Source organism: Mus musculus, chromosome 1 (genome assembly GCF_000001635.26).
Source record: "Mus musculus strain C57BL/6J chromosome 1, GRCm38.p6 C57BL/6J".
In the NCBI taxonomy this organism is placed as follows: domain Eukaryota; kingdom Metazoa; phylum Chordata; class Mammalia; order Rodentia; family Muridae; genus Mus; species Mus musculus.
This window is the reverse complement of record NC_000067.6, coordinates 133,096,778-133,118,191: the sequence shown is the minus strand read 5'-3', so window position 1 is coordinate 133,118,191 and position 21,414 is coordinate 133,096,778. Positions and strand designations below refer to the sequence as shown.

General features: G+C 47.3%; 1 protein-coding gene across 4 annotated transcripts in view; it reads right to left on the bottom strand.

Annotated features, from left to right (window-relative positions):
* Positions 1–9,500: 9,500 nt before the first annotated feature.
* Pik3c2b (phosphatidylinositol-4-phosphate 3-kinase catalytic subunit type 2 beta) overlaps positions 9,501–21,414 on the bottom strand; it is a 63,020-nt gene continuing 51,106 nt past the window's right edge. For 3 of the 4 annotated variants that reach the window (XM_006529532.2, XM_006529531.4, XM_006529533.4), the window contains 10 exons: positions 19,392–19,561; positions 18,883–19,039; positions 18,478–18,587; positions 17,266–17,467; positions 16,738–16,862; positions 15,795–15,912; positions 14,758–14,839; positions 14,285–14,391; positions 13,077–13,205; positions 9,501–12,219 (listed from right to left, as the gene is read on the bottom strand). In XM_006529532.2, coding sequence (XP_006529595.1) covers positions 12,034–12,219; positions 13,077–13,205; positions 14,285–14,391; positions 14,758–14,839; positions 15,795–15,912; positions 16,738–16,862; positions 17,266–17,467; positions 18,478–18,587; positions 18,883–19,039; positions 19,392–19,561 — 1,386 coding nt within the window. In that variant the 3' untranslated portion in view covers positions 9,501–12,033. The remainder of the gene's footprint in view (positions 12,220–13,076; positions 13,206–14,284; positions 14,392–14,757; positions 14,840–15,794; positions 15,913–16,737; positions 16,863–17,265; positions 17,468–18,477; positions 18,588–18,882; positions 19,040–19,391; positions 19,562–21,414) is intronic. The other variant, NM_001099276.2, reaches the window with a different exon arrangement.

Genomic DNA, 21,414 nt, shown 5'->3' with positions numbered 1-21,414 from the left:
CACTCCAATTAAAAAAAATTTTTTTTGCGCCGGGCCTGGTGTCGCACGCCTTTAATCCCAGCACTCGGGAGGCAGAGGCAGGCGGATTTCTGAGTTTGAGGCCAGCCTGGTCTACAGAGTGAGTTCCAGGACAGACAGGGCTATACAGAGAAACCCTGTCTGGAAAAACAAAAAAAAAACCAAACAAACAAACAAAAAATAAGAGTTGCCATGGTCATGGTGTCTCTTTGAAGCAATAAAACCCTAAAGCAACCTGTGACTGATAGTTTTCTTGGGTATAATAGTCTGTGTTACAGGATATTTGAATCTGTTTCTGGTTAGGGTGTGGCTCAGCCCTTAGCACACACTTTTGATCTTTCTGGCTGGTATATAGACATGCCCTTAGTACACTCCTTTAATCCCAAACATTGAATGTAAAGTTAGTTTGTAGAATGAAGCACCCATGTTTGAAATCAATGTCTAATTGAGTAGCAGACAAAGTGATAAGTCAGAGAAAGATTTGACAGAATAGGATGTGTCCGTCCAATTCTCATGAGAAGAGAGAGGAAAGGGAAGACAGACAGGACAGGAAGGAGAGAGTGTAGCACAGGAATACAGTAGAGTTCATGGAGAGCAGTACAGTAAAGTTGAGAGGGAGAGCAGAGCAGCTCAGAGAGGAAAAAGGAGGCAGTTTTACTGGGAGAGCTTAATAGAGACAGGTTGAAGCGAGAACAAGCTAGATACAGGTAAAGACAGAAGGAGCAAGAAAATGAGAATGAGCCAAAAAATTAGAAGAGATTGCCACTGGAGAGATGGCTCAGTGGTTAAGAGCACTGACTGCTCTTCCGAAGGTCCTGAATTCAAATCCCAGCAACCACATGGTGGTTCACAACCACCCATAATGAGATCTGACACCCTCTTCTGGTGTGTCTGAAGACAGCTACAGTGTACTTAGATATAATAATAAAAAACATATTGCCGGGGCTGGAGAGATGGCTCAGCGGTTAAGAGCACTGACTGCTCTTCCAAAGGTTATGAGTTCAAAATCCCAGCAACCACATGGTGGCTCATGACCATCTGTAATGAGATCTGATGCCCCCTTCTGGTGTGTCTGAAGACAGCTACATATAATAATAAGTAAATCTTAAAAAAAATACATTGCCAAAGTTATTTTAAGGCCAAACAGAGAAATTCAGGAGAGGCAGAGAGAGAAACCAGATTGGTAAGTTATCTTAGAGATGAGTTTAAAACAGAACAGCTGAGTTGAACCAGCCAGTCGGAGATCAGAAAGAACAAGAGAAGGTGAGCTTATTCATCAGCAAGTCTCAGAGGCTGAAAACATTCTAGGCTTAGATTGGTTATAAGGAGGCTAGAAGCTTCCAGGAACACACCTAGGTTAATGGACTGAGGCAATAAGCCTTGGAGTCATCAATTAATACAGGAAAAAAAAGTTATAATCACAAGTCTGAGTTGGCATCTGCCAACTTTCAGGACTTGAAGTACATCATTTTAAATCTTTCTGGATTTTAAAGTTTTCATTCAAAACTCATTATTTTGAAGGAGTTCTTCTCTCTTTCAGCTTTCAATGCACTTTCTATGTTTTGGGTATTAAAATTTTAAAATAGTATCTTTATTTTATGTGTGAGTGTTTTGCTTATATGTACATATGTGCACAGCATACATGCTTGGTGGCAGCCAAAGTTATCAGATCCCCTGGAACCGAAGTTATAGAAGGTTCTGGGCTGCCTTGTGGGTGTTGGGAACTGAACCCAGGTCACCTGAAAGAACAGCAATTTCTCAAATGTACTGAGCCACCTCCCTGATCCCATTTAGTATTTTAAATAAGATTTTATTTGATGTAATTGGTGTATGTGTATATGTGCACCTGTGGACACGAGTGCAGGTACCTACAGAGGCCAGAAGGGGGCATCAGATCCCCTGAAATTGGAGTTATAGGAGACTGACCCACCTGACATGGGTGCTGGGAGCAAATCTCAGGTTTCTCTAAAATAGCAATACACACACTTAACTGCTGAGCCATCTCTCCAGGCTGCATTTTGTATTTAAAAAAAAAAATTGCCAGGTGTGGTGGCGCACGCCTTTAGTCCCAGCACTTGGGAGGCAGAGGCAAGTGGATTTCTGAGTTCAAGGCCAGCCTGGTCTACAGAGTGAGTTCCAGGACAGCCAGTGCTACACAGAGAAACCCTGTCTCGAAAAAAGAACAAACTCTCTCTCTCTCTCTCTATATATATATATATATATAATTTTTAATGAACATGAGTACACTATAGCTGTCTTCAGACACACTAGAAGAGGACATCGGATTCCATTACAGATGGTTGTGAGCCACCATGTAGTTGCTGGGAATTGAATGTCTGGAAGAGCAGTTAGTGCTCTTAACCTCTGAGTCATGTCTCCAGCCCTACATTTTGTATTTTTAGCTATAAATGACATGGCAAAATTTTTAGTCCTGTCTATTTGGTATCCTGCATACCTCTTTTACCTAGGTGGACATCTGTTTCCCTGGATTTGGAAATTTTTCTTCTATGGTATTACTGAAGATACTTCCCAGGCTTTTGGCATGACTCCTCCTTTTATGCTCATAATTTAAAGGTTTGGTTCTTGCCAGGGTGTCCCAAAGATCTCAAATGTTCCATCCCTGTGTTTTAGGTGTTTTCATTGTCTTTGACTCAGTTCTCCTACCTGTCTTCAAGCCCTGACACTGTCTTCTATGAGCCACTCTGTGGATGAGGCCTTTCAGTGAGGTTTGTTTGTTTGTTTAAAGATTTATTTATTTATTTCATGTATATGAGTACACTGCAACTGTCTTCAAGACACACCAGAAGAGGGCATCTGATCCCGTTACAGATGGTTTGTGAGCCACCATGTGGTTCCTGGGAAACCACTGAGCCATCTCTCCAGCTCCCTTCCGTTGAGTTTTGTATTTGGCCTGTTGAGCTTGGATGTGTATAAGATGTGATACCCTTGAGTGTATGTTTGTGCTTGTTTGTTGCTGTGGGAGTAGGCACATGCATGCTGCAGTGGACATGTGGAGGTCAGTGGATACCCTTCTGTGGTCTGTCTTTACCTTTCTGCCTTGTTTGAGTCACGGTCTCTTTCCTGCTGTGTAGGCCAGGCTAGTTGGCCTTCGAGCTCCCATAGATTCTCCTGTCTCTGCCTCCCATCTCCTAATAGTGTATGCAGGGTCACAGACACTTGCCTCACTGCATGCTGTGGTTACATGGATTCTGGGGGTTCCAAACAGGTTTGCAAACGAGTGCTTTTAGTCTCTTGGCCACCTCCCTCCACCACTGTTTTTAATTTCAAGTTTGGGTTCTCTTCAGTGTTTCTATCTCTTCCCTGAATTCTATTTTTATAACCTCTGTTGTCTTCCAATTTATTTCAGTTTTTTTGTGTTTTCTTAGAATTTGTTGAGGAATTTATTCCTGTCATGTTTAAATACATTTAGGCGGGGCCGGGCGTGGTGGCGCACGCCTTTAATCCCAGCACTGGGGAGGCAGAGGCAGGCGGATTTCTGAGTTCGAGGCCAGCCTGGTCTACAAAGTGAGGTCCAGGCAGCCAGGGCTACACAGAGAAACCCCGTCTCCAAAAACAAAAACAAAAACAAAACAAAAAAAATACATTTAGGCATTTATTTATGTCCTCTTTGAATTCTTTGAAAATATTTACAATTGTTCTTCCAAATTCTTTGGAATATTATCTTTGCTGGTCTCATTGTTGGCCATTACTATGGGATGCCTGAAGTTCAGTCTTGGAGACACATGCATTGCTTCTTGGTTGGGGTAGCTGGGGGGGGGGGCAGCTCAGCTAGGGGCAGGTATGTGTTTGACATCACTAATGGGTGATCTCTTTGAGTTGGGAGGGGGTTTGGGGGGGTTGGGTTGCCAAGGTTGGCAGGAATGTGGCCTCTGACCTGAGGCACAGGGAAGTGCTTTAAGAGGGTTCCTAAAACCAGGAACTTGGGATGTGATGTAGTGGTGGCCTCTTTCTTACCTGGGAAAAGGGACAGATGAACTACGTGAGTTATGAGACTACAAAGGTTAAGGAATTGGATGGAGGGGAGAAGACCCTGGAGGTTAAGGAACAGGGGTTGGGTACAGAGCTCCATTAGCTTCTGAGATGCTGAGGGCAAGGTCTATGTGGGCCCTATAATGTTGGAGGTTAGGATGGTGGAGGGCAGGAGATGTGGCCTTTGACTTGGGGGCAAGTTCTGCTCAGGGAACTTGAGATACTGGTGAGTGAGCTGCACTGGCTATGTGTACCCTTGGGGTTAGGGTTAGGGAGGGAGACGTGACCTCCAAGCTCTTCTCTGGTCTTGAGACACTAGGGAGTGCTCACATACTCGATTTTGTTTGTTTATTTTTGGCTTTTCAAGACAGGGCTTAGTTCTGTAAACCAGGCTGGCCTCAAACTCAGAGATCTGCCTGCTTCAGCCTCCCAAGGGTTGGGATTAAATACTCAGCAGCTCACATTCTTTTTTGTTTTGTTTTGTTTTGTTTTTGGTTTTTGGTTTTTGTTTTTGTTTTTTTCGAGACAGGGTTTCTCTGTATAGCCCTGGCTGTCCTGGAGCTCACTTTGTAGACCAGGCTGGCCTCGAACTCAGAAATTCACCTGCCTCTGCCTCCCAAATGCTGGGATTAAAGGTGTGCACCACCACGCCTGACTTTTAGCAGCTCACATTCTTAATTGTGCATATAAGAAGAACTCCTGAAAAGCTTCCACCTAGTCCAGGATGGACACCACAGACCCCCATAGACAAAGGAACTAAATATGAGGTTACCAAAACCTGCAGCTACTTTTGGTAGCTGTGCAAAAGAGTTAGCTATCTGTTAAGAGACAGTTAAGACAGTGGTTCACGGTAAACTACAAGCTGGCCGAATAAGCAGAGACAAAGGAAGCGTGGTAGAAACAGTGGCCAGCAGGCTCAGCCCAGAGACCAAGAACACCACTGTCCGTGGTTGGAAGTGCCAGCCAAGGTTGCTGGTGGCCAACAGAGGAAGCCAAGGTCATCAGCTAACAAATCAAAGATGGCCTGGGGGAGGGGCTAGGCTGCCATGATGGTTCATAGGTAAAGGTGTCCGCTGCCAATCCTGTTGATCTGAGTTTGATTCTGGGGATTGACATGGTAGAAGGAAAGAACCAATATTCAAAAGTCATCCTCTGACCTCTACCCACAACACTCTGCTGTGCCCATGTATGCACACATGCATGCACACATGCACACACACACACACACACACACACACACACACACACACACATCTCTTTGAAGTGGACATGGGGTGTGACCACCCTCATAGCTGTGTGAGTAGCATGTGGATGGCATGCTCATCTCAAGCACACACGAAGGACATGTGTGTGCCCTGTTAGCTCAGCTGTGAGATGCCCAAAGAATTGAGTTCGATAGAAATTACCTCTTCCTCCAGCCTCTGTCATATGCCCTACAGAAAGCTTCTAGACAAGTATTTCAGTGATAGAGTTCCCTTTGGCTCCTCTTCTTAAGCCCAGAAGTCTTTTCTTTTTTTTTTTTTTTTGGGTTTTTGAGACAGGGTTTCTCTGTATAGCCCTGGCTGTCCTGGACCTCACTTTGTAGACCAGGCTGGCCTCGAACTCAGAAATCCGCCTGCCTCTGCGTCCAGAGTGCTGGGATTAAAGGCGTGAACCACCACACCCGGCTAAGCCCAGAAGTCTTCCCCCCTGGCCCTGGGGTTCCCCTGTACTGGGGCATATAAAGTTTGCAAGTCCAATGGGCCTCTCTTTCAAGTGATGGCCTATTAGGCCATCTTTTGATACATATGCAGCTAGAGACAAGAGCTCCAGGGTACTGGTTAGTTCATATTGTTGTTCCACCTATAGGGTTGCAGTTCCCTTTAGTTCCTTGGGTGCTTTCTCTAGCTCCTTCATCGGGGGACCCGTGATCCATTCGATAGCTGACTGTGAGCATCCACTTCTGTGTTTGCTAGGCCCCGGCATAGTCTCACAAGAGACAGCTATATCTGGGTCCTTTCAGCAAAATCTTGCTAGTGTATGCAATGGTGTCAGCGTTTGGAAGCTGATCATGGGATGGATCTCTGGATATGGCTATCACTAGATGGTCCATTCTTTCGTCACACTTCCAAATTTTGTCTCTGTAACTCCTTCCATGGGTGTTTTGTTTCCTATTCTAAGAAGGGACAAAGTGTCCACACTTTGGTCTTCGTTCTCTTGAGTTTAATGTGTTTAGCAAATTGTATCTTATATCTTGGGTATCCTAAGTTTCTGGGCTAATATCCACTTATAAGTGAGTACATATTGTGAGAGTTCCTTTGTGATTGGGTTACCTCACTCAGGATGATGCCCTCCAGGTCCATCCATTTGCCTAGGAATTTCATAAATTCATTCTTTTTAATAGCTGAGTAGTACTCCATTGTGTAAATGTACCACATTTTCTGTATCCATTCCTCTGTTGAGGGGCATCTGGGTTCTTTCCAGCTTCTGGCTATTATAAATAAGGCTGCTATGAACATAGTGGAGCATGTGTCCTTCTTACCGTTTGGGACATCTTCTGGATATATGCCCAGGAGAGGTATTGCTGGATCCTCCGGTAGTACTATGTCCAATTTTCTGAGGAACCGCCAGACTGATTTCCAGAGTGGTTGTACAAGCTTGCAATCCCACCAACAATGGAGGAGCGTTCCTCTTTCTCCACATCCTCGCCAGCATCTGCTGTCACCTGAATTTTTCATCTTAGTCATTCTGACTGGAAGCCCAGAAGTCTTAATCCATCCTGCAATCCTCCTTCTGTACAGGAGCTCTGGTCCATAGATTTCTACAAGAAAACTTCTTGGTTGTTCATGAACTTCCTTTTCTCAGTTTTCAAGATCCAGAACCACTGACTCAGTGGAGGCTTTGGTGACTCTGAACTTACAGCAGTTTAACTTTGGGGTTCTGTACACCTGAGACCAGAAAATTGTCCTTTTTAGGGATCCTCATTCCCCCCCACCCCCCACTTCAGGGATAGGAGCATCTACCAACAACCAGGGACAGGGGACTTGTGTATTTCATAAGCCTCCACAAGGCAGCAAAGAACAAAGGCAGGAGACTGGCCCAGCTGTGACCAACTCCTGGGCATCAGCTGCCTAGTGATCAAGTCCCCTGGGAGCTGAGACTCACAGTGGCAGGTAACGGTACATGCTGAGGACTGGACAGTAGTGATGGTGTAGGCAGAGCCTAGATGCAGTGGTTTCTTCCCAGCAATAATGGAGGAGACACTAGATAGTTGTACTAGGTGTGGTGGCACATGCCTACGACCCCAGCTTCAGGAGATAGAAGTAGGAGAATTTCCGCAAGTTGGAGGCCTGCCTAGTTTACAGAGTGTGGGGTGAAAGTGAACAATGACCAGAGTGGCCATGGTAGAGGAAAATAAGAGGGGATAACAGCAAAAGGGCCGTTCTCAGTCCTTTTAAAAATAAATGTCCCTGCCGGGCAGTAGTGGTGCATGCCTTTAATCCCAGCACTTGGGAGGCAGAGGCAGGTGGATTTCTGAGTTTGAGGCCAGCCTCTACAGAGTGAGTTCCAGGACAGCCAGGGCTATACAGAGAAACCCTGTCTCAAAAAACCTAAATAAATAAATAAATAAATAATCCTAAGGGCAGAACAAGCCCTAGTTTTACATCGGGCCACTTACATTTAGCCAGGCCAGACAGGCAGCTTGCAGGCTACTCAGAGGCTGCTGGTAGACAGTGCAGGACTGAGGGGTCAGAAAGAAAGAAGAAAGGGCCCCAGCTCTGGAGGCTCCTGAACACAAAGGTCTAGAAAGGAGACCCTTAGGGGGCTTTGGGTTGGGAGGGGCTGGGAAATGGGAACCAAGGCAGAAAGGAGCCCCTAGCCAGCAAGGGAGGGATGTTGGAAACCTCTCTGGGCGTGAGAGAAAGTAGGTTGGGAGGCAGAGGCAGGCAGATTTCTATGAGTTACCTTGGTCATGACATCTGTTCACAGCAGTAAAACCCCAACTAAGACACTATTGATAAATTATAGTATCCTTCCTATACTTTAGATTATTAGCACATATATGTCTAGTGTGTACACAGGAAGATAGGATTAGCACACATATGTGTGTACAGTGTACACAGCAAGGTGGGATACAGAGCGGCTTTGTGGAGTTCCAGCCAACGTTTACGTGGGGCCCAGGACGCTCAGGTTGCTAGGCTTGTACGGCAAGTGTCTTACCGGTTAAAACAAATGAAACGTTTAAATGTACTTCTGAGGAGAAAGTCAGGACAGCTTGATGATCCTGCTATGCTGCCAATCATAATTATTAACCTAAAATGCATATGTAGTGGAAATACTTACACTGCTTGGCCAATACATTTTCTCCAAACTTCTGTGACTATTCTAAGTCTTTTGTTTTCTGTCATTTGTTTTGATCCCTCTCTAACCAAGTTACAAACTCATAGGGAATGAACAAGCACTTTCAAACTAGCTTTTTAAAAACGATTTACTCTTGTTGCTTTTTTTTTTAGGTTTATTTATTTATTTTAAAATATTTGCTTATTTATTATATGTAAGTACACTGTAGCTGTCTTTCAGACACTCCAGAAGAGGGTGTTAAGTCTCATTACGGGTGGTTGTAAGCCAACATGTGGTTGCTGGGATTTGAACTCAGGACCTTTGAAAGAGCAGTCAGTGCTTTTACCCGCTGAGCCATTTCTCCAGCCATTACTCTTGTTTCTCATTTTCCTTTCAGAACTCGTAGGCAAGGCTAAGTTGGAACCCCCAGGATGAGAACAGCTGTCAGTGATGGTAAGGCTGCACCTAGGGTCAGACCATCAGACAGGAACCATGTCTGGAGAGCAGGAACAATAGAGAAGGATTGACAATTTACTGGAATATCTTTCAAAGACTCCAGCTGAGATCATAAGAGATCACACCTTGGGCTGGAGAGATGGCTCAGCCGTTAAGAGCACTGACTGCTCTTCTGGAGGTCCTGAGTTCAAATCCCAGCAACCACATGGTGGCTTACAACCATCTGTAATGGCATATGATGCCCTCTATATGGTGTGTCTGAAGACAGCTACAGTGTACTTACATTTAATAAATAAATAAATCTTACAAAAAAAAAAAAGAGATCACACCTTGAGGAAGACATCTTTACTATGAATACTTCTGCCCCTCACCCCCTGAATATTCCTGTTTTGACCTAGAGGTCATGTCAGTATCCTGAGGATAAACTGGGGGGGGGGCGTGTGTCACAGGAACCCCTTCCTACTCTTTCCAATATGGCCACAGTGGACAAATCTCCCCGCCTTGCCTTTTGCCACCACTATCCCTTCAATGGGCGCCCCAGAACAGTGGCCAAGCCCAGCCCATTAGGCCTGCCAAATCAGGGCTTTCGCCCAGAAGCTTTGGTTACAAGCTGAAGACTGTAAGAATGTCCACTGTGGTGCACCGGGGCACCGAAACACACATCCCATGCTTTTACCTGAACACTTGCACATCCACCGATCTTTAATAATGATAGCTTTGTTTCTCAAATGTCGTTTATTAAAAAATACAATTCCAGAGAAAGTAGAAGATAAAGGAGTGTGGGAAGTGGGTACAGTACATAGACCTCTTTAAGTCAGACATAAAGGGTCAAAAGAAAATGAGCTGCAGGCAAAAAGCCAGCAGCTCGTCTATGGTCCAAACATCTGGAAGGTTCCATTGCTTTCCCGCTCTACTCTCCTGCCTTCATCAGGCTGCTTTATCCTTGGCATTTTAAAATTATGTTATCTGTGTGTATGTGTGTGCACATGTTGTGTAGTGCATATGAAGGACAAAAAAAAAAAAAAAACTAACTTGTAGGAGTTGGTTGCCTCCCGCCACCTTAAAGGTCTCAGTGATCAAACTTAAGTTGACCAGGCAAGTCCTGAGCCACCTCACTGGCCTGTCATTTTAAATTAAGGAGAAAATGGATGGGGCAGCTCATGTCTGTAATCTTAGCACCTGTGAGTTGGAAAGGCAAGTAGGTCAGGAGCTTAAGACTATCCTTATCTACATAGGAGTTTGAGGCCAACCTGGGCTATATGATACCCTCTCTCATAAAAAAAAAAAAAAAAAAAAATTAAAAACCAGAAGCAAAATAAACAACAACAAAACAAACACCTTTCTTGTTTCCATGTGGCTTCAATGGAGCTTTTCTCTCTCCAGAAATGGGGTCACAGAGAAACTATTTGCCTTGTCCTTGCTAACTCTTCATTTAAAAGTTAGTTCCCGTATAGAGGCAGAGGCAGGCAGAGTTCTATGAGTTCAAGGCCAGCCTGCTCTACATAGTGAGACACTGTCTTAAAAAAAAAAACATAAAAAGTTAAACAGAGTCCCTAGCTGTTACCTTTAAGACGAGACAACTCTTTGGAAACCCAAGAGAGAGAAGGGTGAGAAAGGAAGAACGCAAGGTGGACTGGAGACGAAGCTTGGTGGTGCGGTGCAGGGCTTGCCTGGCACTCAAAGGGTCCTGGGTTTGATCCCTAGCACCACATAAGGAAGCCAAATAAGCCAGGAGATGGTGGCGGCAAATGTCTTTAATCCCAACACTTGGGAGGCAGAGGCAGATGGACCTCTATGTTCCAAGGCAGCCAGGGCTACACAGAGAAACCCTGTCTTGAGGGAAGGAAGGAGGGAAGGAAGGAAGGAAGGAAGGAAGGAAGGAAGGAAGGAAGGAAGGAAGGAAGAAAGAAAGAAAGAAAGAAAGAAAGAAAGAAAGAAAGAAAGAAAGAAAGAAAGAAAGAAAGAAAGAAAGAGGTTGAAATAATCTTTTGTTTGTTTTCCAAAGAGGAAGCTGCTCCAATCCAGCCAGGAAAATATCCAGAAGAAACAACTGCATTGACCAGGGCTCACTCCAGCCCACTCTGCTATGGGTTGGGCATCTCTTTGTCTATGCCCTATACAGCTTTGTGACCCTACAGAATGAAGCTCTTTTTAAAGTGTGACAGAAACAGGGTTTGAAGAGAAAGTAGTAGACGGTCTCAGGGGACATTTCCCAGAAGCTGCAGCAAATGGCACGACGTGCCTGCCCTACAGGCGTGGCTAGAGCTGAGGGGTAGCAGCATTTTATCCCATCAAACAAGATGGGGCACAGAAGCACCCCAGTGCATTCTCCAGGACGGGGTGACCCATAGCGGGCCGAGAGAACACAGGGGTAGAGGGGACAGGAAGGCGCCTGAGCTGAGTCCAAGCAGAGGGGGAAGAGGAGAGGAAACACTTTGCCCTAAAGAGCACAGGTCCCTGAATCTAGGTCCTTGGCGGAACTCTACAATGGAAGGCCCTTCCTTACACATGTAGTTTTCACGATGCCCTCCTTTGGAGGCAAAATCAGATGGCCCAGAGTGGGCGTCAGTCCGGCTGTCAGTTAGTCCTCCCCACCCCTCCCCAGTATGCCCGAGAGAGGGAGGGCTTTATTGAGGACCCACCGGGGCCCTCCCCGATATTTCCTATAGCTAGAAAACAAACCCCCAAAAATCCTGGAGAAAAAGTCCAATAAGAACTCTCATCATACAAAAAACCAAACCAAACCAAACCAAAACAAAAAAAACAAAACCCAAAAACCAAATAGTCTTTCTCTTTTGCCTTCCCAGGCATGGCAGGCCCCTCTCACACAAAGCTTCCTGTCCCAGTTAGGACAACATTACTATTTCATTTTTTAAAAATAAAAATAAAATATCCACCCACCCTCCCTTTCTAAGTGCTACTTCATATAGCCCGCACTCCACATACCCCAAAGCAGGCATTGCTCCCTTGACACAAGGTAAACATAAAACTCTGCTGCAAGCCCACAGCTTCTGGGGGCAGGAGAGGGGGGCTGTTCAGCACAACCCACCCCAGTGCAGCCTGCGGAGGAAGGGGCAGTGGATAGCGCTTGACTCTTCCAGCCCCCTCACGGAGGTCAGGTCCACATGGACCGTGCGTGGGGAAGGCCACCGAGGGTTCTGCTCCTTCCTAGCAAAGGAGTTAGGTGGGGTAGAGGCTTCTCTTCCAGCTCTGGGCCGCAGCCGCAGGTCTGGGCCAGGAGTGGGTTCATTAGGTTCCATGACCTCGAGAACCCAGTCCAAACCAGCCGGTCTTCTCCTGGGCCAGGTCCAGCTCCCGAAGGCGGATGTGCACCTCCCCGAGAAGCAGATTCTCCCAAAATCCTTGCTCACTCAGCACACTCAACTGTAGCTCCCGCTGCTGCAGGTCTCCCTTGGGGATCCCATCATATACCAGCTGCAAGCATGGGCATTGGGAAGAGAGGCGAGCGTGAGACACAGGGAACTCAGAAAGAGATGCTCCAGTCCCTAGGGTAGCATGTAGCCCAGGCCGGCCTGGAACTCTCAGCAATCCTGCCCGTGCCTCTCAAATGCTGGGATTATATTTATTGGAGCTTCTGATCATTCTCCATACAGGGCAGCAGGCTCCCTCCTCCTCATATTATTAGGGCCCAAGTCCCATCTGGGGAATTGCAACTCTAAGGGTTTAAAAGCTGTCATCATAAAAGGAAAGGGGCAGGTATAAATACATGGGGACTGGATAAGCAGATAGGTGCTTAAGAGTGCTTGCTGTTGGGACTGGAGAGATGGCTCAGAGGTTAAGAGCACAGACTGCTTTTCCAGAGGTCCTGAGCTCACAACCATCTGTAATGGGATCAGATGCCCTCTTGTGGTGTGTCTGAAAACAGCTATGGTGTACTCACATAAACTAAATAGATAAATCTTTGAAAAAAAAATGCTTGCTGTCTCAAAATTCGAAACTGCCTGTAACTCCAGTGGATCAGATTCCCTCTTCTGGAAATCATGGGCACATTTATTAAAAAGAAAAAGCACAGTTCATATCACAATTGCCAAGGCCGTCACTGAGCAGAAGGTAGCAATGAGCAAGTGTGACTAACTTATAAGAAGGGACGGCTGGTTGCCAGGTGTCCTGCGGCACCCCTCTAGAACCCCAGCACGCAGGAGGAGCAGGAATTTGAGGCCAGCCTTGGCTACCCATGGAGCTTGAGTCTCGAAAACCCAAATAAATAAATAAATCATCCAAAAAGCGGCTTAAGACCCTGCCTACCCTTCACACCCCCATTTTCCACACACCATCTCATTGTAGGTAGGGTTGCAGGTTTTCCGGGCCACCTTGGTTTTCCTCTTTGTGGTTTTCTGAGGGTCAGGAAGGAGGTAAATCTTTACATAGGGGTCAGGGTCATTGCCATCCTGGAGCGGTTGCTACAATGGAACACAAACAGAAGTTGAAGGGTCCAGGCAGCATCTTCTACTTTCTAATGGTCCCTGAGGCTACCCTTTGGTCTAGATTATATCTTGCTCCCCCTCTGGCGTTTTGTGGCATGCACCTAATCTTTCTGTCTGATTCCCAGCTCATTACACTCTGATAAAAACACCTACTGTGATTACATTGAATAGATAGATAGATTAGTTTTCAGTTTCAGTTTTTCAAGACAGGGTCTCTCTCTACATAGCTCTGGCTATCCTGGAGCTAACTATACAGACCAGGCTTGACACAAGCAGAGAATGGTCTCTCTGCCTCCCAAGCTCTGGGATTAAAGAAACGAATGCATCATGTGCCTGGCCTGTACTACAGTTGCAAATGAGCCATCGGGTCTCTGAGGCATCTTTTCTCCATGATTAACTTGTCAATTGGTCCCTTGAAGCCCTCAGAGGTAGAGACACGAGTCTGAGAGCAGAGGCTGTCTGCTCAAGGCCAGCTAACTACTGATTCACTTTGATTGACTCGGTTCAGTTTTTCTTTGTTTTCTGAGCCCCAAAGTAAGCCATATAAGATGCTGCACATCACAAATGTTCAACAAAAGTTCCTTGCCCATCCGTGATGCTGTTAGAACCTGGTACTGCCTTGCCTCTGCCGGGAGGAAGTGCAAGGGCTGCCCTGTCTACAATCACCTGTCTACATGTATCTATTACTACAGCCAGGTAGGAAGCCCCCTAGGTCTCTCCTTTATAAAACTATAATTACTACCACAACAGTACTACTCAGAAAGGCAAGAGCTTCCCATGTTATTATTTCATCCCTACAGCAACCCTTGGAAGAGGCACCAATATCATCTTAGAAAGAGGCTCTCAGTACCCAGGACACTGCCACAGACCACAGCAAGCAAGCAGCTGTGCCTGAATTGCCTGGTCAGCCGCAGGCCTGGCATAGGCGGCCTGCGGTGGAGGCTCAATAAATTTCTGTGGTCACTCTCATTATCCAGGGGCGGAGAAAGACTGATTCGTCCAAAAACTACCAACAGAAAGACCAAAGACCACAGGAGAGCTGTGCCTGTACTTACCAAGCCCCGAATATGCATCACCATGATGAAGAGTTTGTTGTTTTTGTAGGAGATAGACAGCTTCACCTCCCCACCGACCTTCCCAACCGGCCGGGCCCACGTCCCATCTGCAGAAATAAAGGAAACAGAAGTCTATAGGCCAGGAGTGCCCCTGGTTGGTGCCAGGCAGACATTTCTACTTCCTTCCTGAAGCCCTGCCCGGCCTGTCAGGTTTCTGATTCTCAGGTGCTCTAGAATGCAATGTGGGATTGGGTAGGGATGAGTGTACCCTATCGGATAGGGTCATCACTACCTGAATAGCCGTCCCCAAGGGAACCCAGCCGTAGAGCTGTGGACACCACAGCCCGGATGGAAAACCTGAGTCCTGGGCCAAGTAAACAACTGAACAGGAAAGAGGATTGCCAAAGAGGTGGGGCTATGGTTTGGCAGGACTGCCACCAGGAAGGTGCTGTGCCACCAGGAAGGTGCTGTACCTGAGGACTTCGGAGCTGGGCTGGGGCCTGAAGCCTTCTCATCTCGGGGCAGGGGGTGGAAGAAAGTATACACCAGATCACACTGGAACAGACCAGAAAACAGGGCCACTCTTCAGTAAGACATGACCCAGGAAGGGTTAATTTTATTTACACAGATACACACACACACTTTTTTTTAAAGAAAAAAAAAAATAGCCGATGGTTGGATGCGTAGGGGAGCCAAATCTTATACTCTCAGCACTCAAAATGTAAAGGGTAGATTGTTATAAGTTCCAGGTTAGCCTAGTCTGCAAAGTGAGTTCTAGGCTAACCTGAGCTAAAGAGCAAGACCCCAAGCTAGACTGTGGTGGTGGCACAGGACTAATCCCAGCATCTAGGAAGCAGAAGCAGGTAGATCGAGGCCAGGCTGGTCTACAGAGTGAGTTCTGGGACAGCCAGGCCTACCCAGAGAAACTCCATCTCCAAAAATAAAAACTAGGAGACCTCAACTCAAAAGACAAAACAGACAAAGGTAAGTAAATAAAAACATCCAGGCCACTTTGGGCCAAAAGCAGTCTATAGTACTGCACTTCTCGCTTCCCGATTTCCCCACTGACAGGCACGCACAGCTGGGGCGGGAGAAATCCTGGAGTTAGTCTGGGGCTGAAACACAAGCCTTTCTCTGGAGAATGTTTCTAACTTAAGCATGGGAAATGAAAGCAAAACCAAACCAAACCTACGTCTGAGGCTAGACCCACCACAAACCAAACCTAGGTCTGAGGCTAGACCCACCACAAACCAAACCTAGGTCTGAGGCTAGACCCACCACAAACCAAACCTAGGTCTGAGGCTAGACCCACCACAAACCAAACCTAGGTCTGAGGCTAGACCCACCACAAACCAAACCTAGGTCTGAGGCTAGACCCACCATACACTGTGCTCTCTCATCTGTGGTAGAGCCAGGCACTGGTCATTCCTCAAGAGTACAGACCGCTCATGTCTTCCCTAGGACTCAGACCTACTTCTCTCACACCCCCACCCCACACCCACTCACTCACCTCAGCCACCTCAGGGGCTGCATGAATCAGGTGCCAGATGTAGCCATTTAACTCCTCCTTCCTCCTCTCAGCCACTGCCTCTCCCCGGGAGCGGCCAATCACAAACCGGCTAGGGAAGCTAGTGTGAGAGGCAGAAAACAGACATAGGGACACGAGTGAGTCTGAAGGCTTAGACATTCCATTTGCATCTCTAGTTACCTTTCTTCCCTGACTCCTACTAGACTCCCCAGTCTGTGCTCACATCTGTGCCTGGGTTGATCCAGCTCTATCTCTTTCTCTGTACACACCACACACACACACACACACACACACACACACACCCCGGAAGCCAGGTCCCAAACTCTTTCCATCTTGCAAAACTGAGGCAGCACACTTGTTATACCTCAGCCACCAAGTCTACATTCCATCCCTAAGACTCTGATTACTCTGGGGGACTCCAATAAACAGAATCATCTTCTGCCCTGGCGTCTTTCATTTAGGCGCATGACGTAGCTATCAAAGGTCCTTCCCTTTCAATTATATATACATATTATATTATTATATATTAATTTCAATTATATATTATGTTATTATATATTGCTATACTATAAATGATCATATATACATTGTATTATCTATATTATATATACACACACATACATTCTTTTGCTATGTTATAAACCTCGAGTCACATTGAGATCACCTAGTGCCCTGCTTTCAGCTCAGCTGGCTTGCTTTCTGGCTGGTGCCCCCACACTTTGTTTTCCAAGACTAGGGCAAGGCGGTTGGGATGTCTGGAGATACGAGCCAGCAGGGGGCGCTCCTGTTACCAAGCCCAACACCAGGCTGACAGATTCTCAGTTTGAAATGGTTCTTTCTCAAACAGCAGTCCTGCTAGCTCCCTCCCTCGTACCCCCCACCCCCATCTTTCAGCTCTGGCAAGACTGGGGGGGGGAGGGGCTACCTGGGCAGGAAGGAAGAAGGGAAGAGCAGGCGCAGCTTATTGTGCAGTTCCTGGAACTCCTCGAATGTCCTCTGGATGTATGTCGCCTCGTGAGCATTCTCTCGCATCACCTTCACCACATATACCTGCAAAGGACAAACTCAGAGTACTCCTGCCTGACTCGCTACCGACTAGAGGGGAGTAGGAGTGCTTGTGTTCGTGGGAGTGTGGGGTGTGTGTTACATGCCCGAAGGAAAGTCTCTAGTAGAGATAAGAGGGTAGGCAGCACACAGGCAGGAACCTAAAAGCAGAGACTTCCTACCTGTGTCTCACCGGACACATGACTCACAGAATTACCAACCAGTTCAGCGGCCTGAGCCTACTTTAATGCAGGTCACATCAGCGAGGGAACTGGTCTGTCTGGGTTTACTCCCAGTGCAATGGCCTCAGTAAACTCCAGGGCCCACTGTGCAGGTGTGGAGGAAGAGTTTACTCTAAGAAGGCCGGTGGACAGGGAGCAACAGAGGGTCAGAGAGGAGAAACACTTACATAGCCCTTGCTGGGGTGGAAGATCTTCTCATGTCGGCAGAGGAAGACATCTCGGATGCGGCCAGAGCTCTTGAGAGTGTGTGTCCGGGGAGCGAAGGAGAGGGTCAGCCGGTCATCTGAGCCTGTGAACTTCATCTGAGCCAGGTTATGGATGAAAAAGTTGAGTTTCGTGGCTACGCTGCCCAGGCTGGACTCAATCAACCTGTTTGAGCATGGGAAACAGGGGATGCAGCCAGGGACCCAACCTGCCTTTGCCTTGACAGCTGCCCAAGCAGATATTGTAAACCCTGAGATTTCTTTTCTTCTTTGAGGGAGGGGGACAGGATCTCACTGTGTAGCCTAGCTTCAAATTCATGGTGATCCTCTTGCCTCAAGTTAAGTACCAGGATGACAGGTGTGTGCTATCAAGCCCTGAGTCCTAAAAACAACCACCAGATTGAATTATCTTCCCAATGTAATAGTCTCAGAGCACCTGATTGACGCAATCACCTCATGTAGTTTATGTCTGTGAATCCTGAGTTCCTGTCCCTCCTGCCAAGGGACGAGGGAAACTTGGAACAGCACATGCCCACCTAGTACTATCAAATGGAATTCAAGGACCACACTAGGCCCTGCTCAAAAACACTAAATTCTATGTGAGGTCTGGTGGAAGAGCCAGAGTCTGACCAAAAGAAGGATTATAAACTGGATGTGGGGGCTCACACCTTTAATTCCAGCAGAGGCAGGTGGATCTCAGAGTTCCTTCAAGACTAGCCTAGTTTACAGAACAGGTTCCAGGACAGCCAGGGCTACACAGGAAGATCCTGTCTTGAAAAACTAAAACTAAAACCTTTTAATAAAATCCAGCTTCCACCCTGACTCCTAGACAAAGTCGGTGGTTGGGACCTGGTAAAGAGACAAATAAGAGACAGGCAGTGGTGGCACATGCCTTCAATCCTAGCACTTGGGAAGCAGAGGCAGACAGATCTCTGAGTCTGAGGCCATCCTGGTCTATAGAGAGAGTTCCAGGACAGCCTGGGCTACTTATACATATTGGCCTCAGAATGCAGACAGGAACAAACTGATTACCAAGGCAAAAATGGGGATAGCAGATCCAAGCCCTGGCCTTAACGTTTGGGCTAAGCCTGTCCCACTGCCCAGCCTGCTCCTGCCAGCCTGGCAGGCAGCCAATGGACTACTTAGGTGGCAGTGCTGGTTTGTGCTGCGTGTTACCTTGTGAAGTAGGTGGTGGCATTGGCCTCTGTGTCCTGAGGTCTCAGGGCATCATACACATACTTGAGGTCCTCCAGGTCTGAGAGCTCGGGGATTCCACAGGACAGCATCTGGAAGAGGAAAGGAGAGCACCGGGTAACAGCAGCCCAGCATCGCTTCCTCTCTGCCGTAGGCCAGGGTTTTCTATACAAGCTGCCTGATTGGGGTTATAGGCAGATGCTGTGGCAGAGGGCCACAGAAATGGAGGGGCTAAAGTAAGAGGTCAGGCCCCACTGTCCCTGGGTTGTCTGGATGCCCTTAGGGAAGAAGTGGAGCCCCAGGAATCCTCTGGAACAACCCAGGGCAGCCTTGAAGATGGAGCCAGGTAATAAGAAAGAGGGCTCACAAAGAGATGGAGTTTCTCACCAGGCCCAGAAGGTTGAGGAAGAGGTGGGTGTGCTTGCGAATGAGGTTGTAGGCTTGGCAGCAAAGGTCAACAAAATCATGGAAGCGGCTGGAAGGCTTGTCACCCCCATTGATGACATACGCCATGTCTGAGGTGAAGACAAACGGGGCACGGTCCCTGGGCCAAGGGGACATAGAGGGTAGACGGTCAATACGGAGAAGGGAGGTCATCTTGTAAGCGCCATCAATCGAGGTCTGCTTTCCTTCCCCTCACCATGTGTTCCGACCTGGGATCTAGTAGTACCTTCTCCCAGCTCCCCACTAGTTCGAAGCTTCCCATCGCTTTGCTTGGTCCCCAATGAGGAAGAAGAGCCGATCTTTGCCCTGCACAAACTCGAGCTCCTTACCGGTCTTCTGGTCTCCAGAAGCTGCTCAGCCCAGGGTCAGTGCCCTGAGGCCCAGCTGCTCCAGTCTCTGTCTTGTGTCCCAGCCCTGAACCACTCTGGCCCTCCACACAGGAAGCCACTTACCTCTTGATGTTACCAAACATCTGTGCGTGACCCAGGAAGCGGCCGAAATCTATATGGAACATGTGGCCCGTGGTCTTTAGCATGATGTTGTCATTGTGTCTGTCACAGATGCCCAAGATGTATGTAGCTACACAGCAGCCAGCACAAGAGTAGATGAAGTTCTCCACAGCCTGTGGAAGTGGAGGCAGGTGGTGGAGCCACAGCCAGCTCTGACCTTCTTCTCTCGTGTGAACTCCAACGGCACCCGGCACCTGCCTGCTTACCTTCATCATATACCAAAGCACACACTTGTTTGTTTTTTTCTTTTTCTTTCAGGGGGGCAGGGGTGGGGTTGAGACAGGGTTTCTCTGTGTAGCCCTGGCTGTCCTGGAACTCACTCTGTAGACCAGGCTGACCTCGAACTCAGAAACCCGCCTGCCTCTGCCTCCCAAGTGCTGTGATTAAAGGTGTGCGCCACCACTGCTTGGCCAAAGCACACACTTATGTACATAGAAATGACCTCCATTTTTTTTTTTTGAAGTAGGAGAAGAAAGGTTTATATGTCTATACATACCCTTCAACTGAATTTGTTTTTTTGTTTTGGCTGGAGAGACAGTGGACACAAGCAAATCCAGACAGGAAGACCTTAGTGGACAGAAAGGCTGATGCTTAAAACCTTTCCCACAGGTCATGAGAACCCTGACTTGAGTCTGGCTACTGAATAGCAAGCAGAACTAAAGGCACCTGACCCTTCTTCATCCACCCGTCTTCCTGCCCCAAATAACACTCCACTCCCAGAGTGCTTGATGCCAGCTAAATGCTTACCTAATTAAAATCACCCCACTCCAGAGAAGAGCTGAGGCAGCTTCACACTTCCTGCAGTGTTTTGCACTTGAAAATCAGATCTCTCTATTTGGTAAAATGTGTTGGGGATATTTTGGAGGCTTGTGGGGTGGGAGGGGCTGGGGTAAGAGCATTTGTGTCATAAGCACGAAGATCTGAGTTTGAATCCGCAGTAACAATGTTAAAAACAAAAAAAGCCAGGTATGCCATGCGTGCCGATAGCCCCAGTGTGGTAGGACAGAGACAGGCAGCGTCAGGGAGCTCACTGGCCTGCCAGCCTAGCCGAAACAGCAGGCTTCCAGCTCATCAACAGACCCTATCCGTACAGTAAAGTACAGTGACAGTGGAAGACACCTGATGAGCTGCTATGGCCTGTACACCCATGGGTGTGTGCACTAAGCTCACTCATGTCCATACACACACACAAAGGAGGAGGGAGCCAGGCATGGTGTCATTTGGGAGGCCGAGACAGGCCTCTTTGAGTTTGAGGGCCAGCTTGGTCTACAGAGTGAGTTCCAGGCCAGCCAGCGCTACATAATGAGACTCTGTCTCAAAAATCCAGACATCGTAGAACTCAGCTTCTGTACAGGAAAGATCATTTCTTAGAAAGAAAAAAAAAACCTATGAATGAAAGGAAACCACTTGAATAGGAACATAGCCTATCCAATCCCAGACCTGACTTACCATCTCTAGTAACCTGCCCGTCACAGGCGTTCTTTATAGATAATGTCTCTGGAAGGTCACAAAAATGCTGTATGAATGACCGCCAGTAAGGACTACACTCTCTTCCCACCTCCCTGAGCCTGCAGGTATGAATCTCGATTCATGTATAGTCCTCCTCCTTACTGGAGGGTCTCACTGATATAATGTGGATTCTGTATACTAAATATAGTCAAGTTCTTTTCTTCTGCGCATTACCATAAGAAACCACTAGTACTGCGTCTCACTCTTGTAATCCCAGCATTCAGGAGGCTGAGGCAAGGAGAAGCATGAATTCCAGGCCTGCTTGAGCTATGCTACAGAGTAAGGTCCCGTCTCAAAAAACCAAAAGGGGGTTAAAAACTAACAAAGTTAGCTTCCAGGTACGTGTGTGCTTGTTGGAGACACGTTCACATTTATTATGACTTGCTAGGACACTGGCATGCAGTCATTACAATTCTGACACCTAGCACGGGGCTCGAGATGGGAAGCATTCGGCACC